Source organism: Alligator sinensis, unplaced genomic scaffold (genome assembly GCF_000455745.1).
Source record: "Alligator sinensis unplaced genomic scaffold, ASM45574v1 scaffold131_1, whole genome shotgun sequence".
NCBI classification, from domain to species: domain Eukaryota; kingdom Metazoa; phylum Chordata; order Crocodylia; family Alligatoridae; genus Alligator; species Alligator sinensis.
Genome location: NW_005841830.1, coordinates 3,137,754 through 3,141,622, shown reverse-complemented (window position 1 = coordinate 3,141,622; position 3,869 = coordinate 3,137,754). Strand labels below are relative to the sequence as shown.

At 43.6% G+C, this 3,869-nt stretch overlaps 1 protein-coding gene across 1 annotated transcript in view; it reads left to right on the top strand.

The window, feature by feature from the left end:
* The window catches only part of GTF2A1L (general transcription factor IIA subunit 1 like), a 14,952-nt gene extending 11,913 nt beyond the window's left edge, over positions 1–3,039 (top strand). Inside the window, exon 8 of the mRNA XM_025202593.1 lies at positions 1,973–3,039. Within this exon, the coding sequence (XP_025058378.1) occupies positions 1,973–2,080 (108 nt within the window). The 3' untranslated portion in view covers positions 2,081–3,039. The remainder of the gene's footprint in view (positions 1–1,972) is intronic.
* The last annotated feature ends 830 nt before the right edge of the window (positions 3,040–3,869 follow it).

The window sequence follows — 3,869 nt, the reverse complement described above, 5'->3', positions numbered from 1 at the left end:
CCCTCCGCCTATTCCTTTCATCCACCCAAGTAGTTCTTTGACAAAGTAACTCCTTGGGTGGATGAAGGAAGGGAATGCTGCAGATATAGGGCATTTAGACGTCGGCATGTTTTGTTGACAAAGTCCCACATGACCTTCTCATAAACATTGCAGAAATGTGGGCTAGATAAAATTACTATCAGGTGAATAGATTACTGGCTCAGTAGCTGCAAGAAAAGGATCATTGTTAATGGGTCCATGTTGGAATAGCAGGAGGTTTTTGAGTGGAATCCCAGAGAGGTCTGTCTTGGGCTTGGTGCTGTTCATTGTTTTTATTAATGATTTGGATGCTGGCATAGAAAGCTTTTTGAGCAAGTTTGCAGCTGACACTACTGGGAAGGAGCGTGAACATATTGGAGGATGCAATTCGGAAGGATCTTGGCAGATTGGCAAGTTGAGCTAGAGCAGGCAAGGACAATTATTTTGGGCACGGGGCTGCTTACCAAGTTTTGGCAAACTGTTGAGGACCGCATAAGTAGCCCTGCCCCTTGACAGGTGCCCTACCCCCCTGGTCACCATCTTGGGGCCAGAAGTCCCACCCCTAATCTCTGACCTTTGCCCCTGGAAGTACTCCTTTGGTGAAGAGCATTTGCCATCTTAGGGGGGGAAAAATACAAATTTACATACTAAAAATCAAACACCATAATAATACATTTTAATTTAAATTAAAAAAAATATTTTTGTTTTGATTTGTGGTGTATATGCAGAAGTGATTGTACATAGGGTTTGGGTATGGATGTGGGTATGGAAGTCGTGTAGTGCAGAGTAGACGGGCAGGAAAGTGGGGGGAGTGGAAGTGAGCGGGAGTGTGGGCCCTGTGCCCAGTAGGAGTGTAGGGTGTGGTCTGGTAGGGGTCTGTGGAACTGGGCTGAGCTGTGCCAGCAGGGAGAGGAGGGAGCAGACCTGGCTCCATAGAGCCCCTGCTGGCCGGGACCCCATGCTCCTGCCGCCCTGCTCTGGGTCCTGCCAGCACTGGCCCCAGGACACCGGCATGGGCCCCATGCTCCCGCCCAGCTGCTGCTGGCTCCTGCTAACTCCTAGTGCCCCCGTGCCAGTCCCATGGTACAGGTGGGGAGCAGTGCGCAGCCCCAACCCTGCGCTTGCCTGCAGGGAATGAGCTGGTGCTCACCATGGGGGGGAAAAAGCACCTGGCCCCCCCTTGGGGCTAGAGCTAACAGGATGAAATTCATTGTGTACAAATGCAAGGTGCTACACCTTGGCAAAAATAGTGAAAAACCCAAATATGAAATGGGGGACATCAGGCTGGATGGTAGCAGTGTGGAAAAGGCCTTGAGAGTCTTGGTAGATCACAGACTAAATAGGAGTCTACAGTGTGGTGCAGCCACAGAAAAGGTGAATGCAGTTGTGGGATGCATTTACATGCAAGACATGGGAGGCGAATAGTGCCTCTCTACTCAGCACGGGTTAAGCCTCATTTGGAGTATTGCGTGCAGTTCTGGGCTCCACATCTTAAAAAGGACGTGGAGAAGTTAGAGAGGGTCCAGAGGCAGGCAACAGAGATGATCAGGGGGCTTGGAAGGCGCATCTCATGAGGAGAGGCTGAAGGAACTAAGCATGCTTAGTATGTGGAAAATACGCTTATGAGGGAATATGATTAGCAGCCTTCAAAAACTGGAAGGGCTACTATAAAGAAAGAGAGCATGTTTTTCTCTCTTGCTGCAGAGAGGAGGATGTGGACTAATGGCTTGAAGCTGCAGCAAATAAGTTTTTAGATTGGATATCTGGAAAAACGTCTTCAGTGTTAGAATAATGAGGCAGTGGAATAAGCTGCCCAGGGAAGTTGTGAACTCTGTCTCTGGAGGTGTTGAAGAGGAGGTTGGACGGCCACTGGTTGGGGATGATCTATGTGTAGCTATGCCTGTGTTCTACAGTGGGTATTTTTGGAGGCATTGACTTTCTTTCCTTCTTTCAGATTCATCGAAGTAAGAACAAATGGAAGTTCTACTTGAAAGATGGAATAATGTGCTTTGGGGGTAAAGACTATGTCTTTGCAAAAGCCATTGGAGATGCAGAATGGTAAAATCTCACTGGAACACATGAGGCATAATTTTCTTTATTATAAAATGTTATGTGATCTTCTGTGAGGAGATACTAAACTTGCATTGTTTTTGCGGTTGAAAACAAAACTGCATTTGTTGAATAAAATACCAGAGGTCTAATGTTTGTTTTGTGTTGCTAATACATGCAGATTGACTATGTTCAATGTTCTGTTGCCTCTGCTGTGTTGTTTTCTCATCATTTCTTTATGCTTCTTTCTGGTGGAGACGTAATCCGAATGAATAGCTTTAATTAAAAACCAAAGTTTTGGATATACTAGTAACTTAAAGAAGACTCATGCAATAAACTTTAAGTTACTAATAGACTTTTAAGTATCTTCAAGTTTTATCTTTCTGTTGTGGGTTAAAGTCTAATGTATTTAGTATAATGCATTTAAAAACAAGGCTGCTATGCTCCAAACTAATACTAGCTAACATCTGTAAAAGATTTTAAGAGATGCTGCCATGTTTTTGTTGTGATTTTATTTTTAATTTGCATCTGAAATGCAAGGATGTTCTGTTGGGCTGGAGGTAGGATGCAATCTAGACTGCTTGGTTAGAAGGCCCTGGAGTTGACCAAACTTGAACTGTCATCAATTCACACGCTGCTATGGAAAAGACTCCCAACGTATGCTGAAGTTTATTGCATAGGTTAATTTTATAAGGAAAGTAAGTTATTGTTAATCTTTAACTAAGTCATATGACTTCTGTACATACTCCATTACATTTTGAACATGCCAGTAAACTGAGTGATACAAATTGACTGCGCCTAAGGGTGGGAGATAAAAATGCCATCTCATTCACGTTTCTAGCAATGATTTTTTTTTTTCTTTTCTGTTCTTGAATGTGACGCATATTTCAGGAAATGTACACAAGCCACATATGAATTGGTGATAAAACCCACCAGCTGAGGAAGACTTGTATCCCTCTCCCAAAAACACTCCAGGTCCTTTGCTTAAGACTGTCCTTCAGTCAGTGATTCACGGGGGTACTCTTACCCTAGCCATCCTCAGATGAAGCTTTCTTTTGGCCAACTCCTGTTCCATGTATGTGTTTATCCCGTGGGCTTTCTGCCTAACAGGCATGGAGAGTGTGCCTTCCAAGATCTTGTGGTGGAACTTTCCTGTCTATTATGTGGATAGCCATTTGTTAGTCATATGCGTGCTTTCAGTCAGTTCTAGCTACGTTGCTTTTCAAGGGTTATAAACGTATATATCCCAATGCCTTCTTTCATTGTCTAAGCAAACCTTTACTATCTTGCTTGAGGTGACTTGTATCTGTGGAGCCTTGTGCTAAGTTTTTTCTGAGGTTGGTGCATGGGTAGGTGTGCATGTATCCATAAGGATGGCTCGTCTAGGTAGACTCAAGTACTCCTAATTGCCTTGTGAGTATTCCATCTATTACTGTATGGAGTTTCCTTCTACTTTATGTACATTAACATCTTAAGTTCAATAAACTCAAGTACAGGGAGTAGTTTTGCTCTTGTTTTGTGGACATTATTCAAAAGGGGAATCATAATAGAATAGAGGAGTATAGGGCACTATGGTAGCTTGCCATACGTTGTCTTGTGGAGAAGGGGAAAGATTCTGTTATCCAAATCGGGAAACCGTACAGGCACCATTGAAGACACCACTGTGTATGGCAGAATCTCCAGCCTTGGATAGGAAACAAAGGGGCTGAGAAGCTATACAGGTTTGAGAGAATGAAAATACTAACCTCTGAGAGAAGTAGGAGATGGAATTGAAGTCAGTTGCAAGATTGTAAGCATCTTAA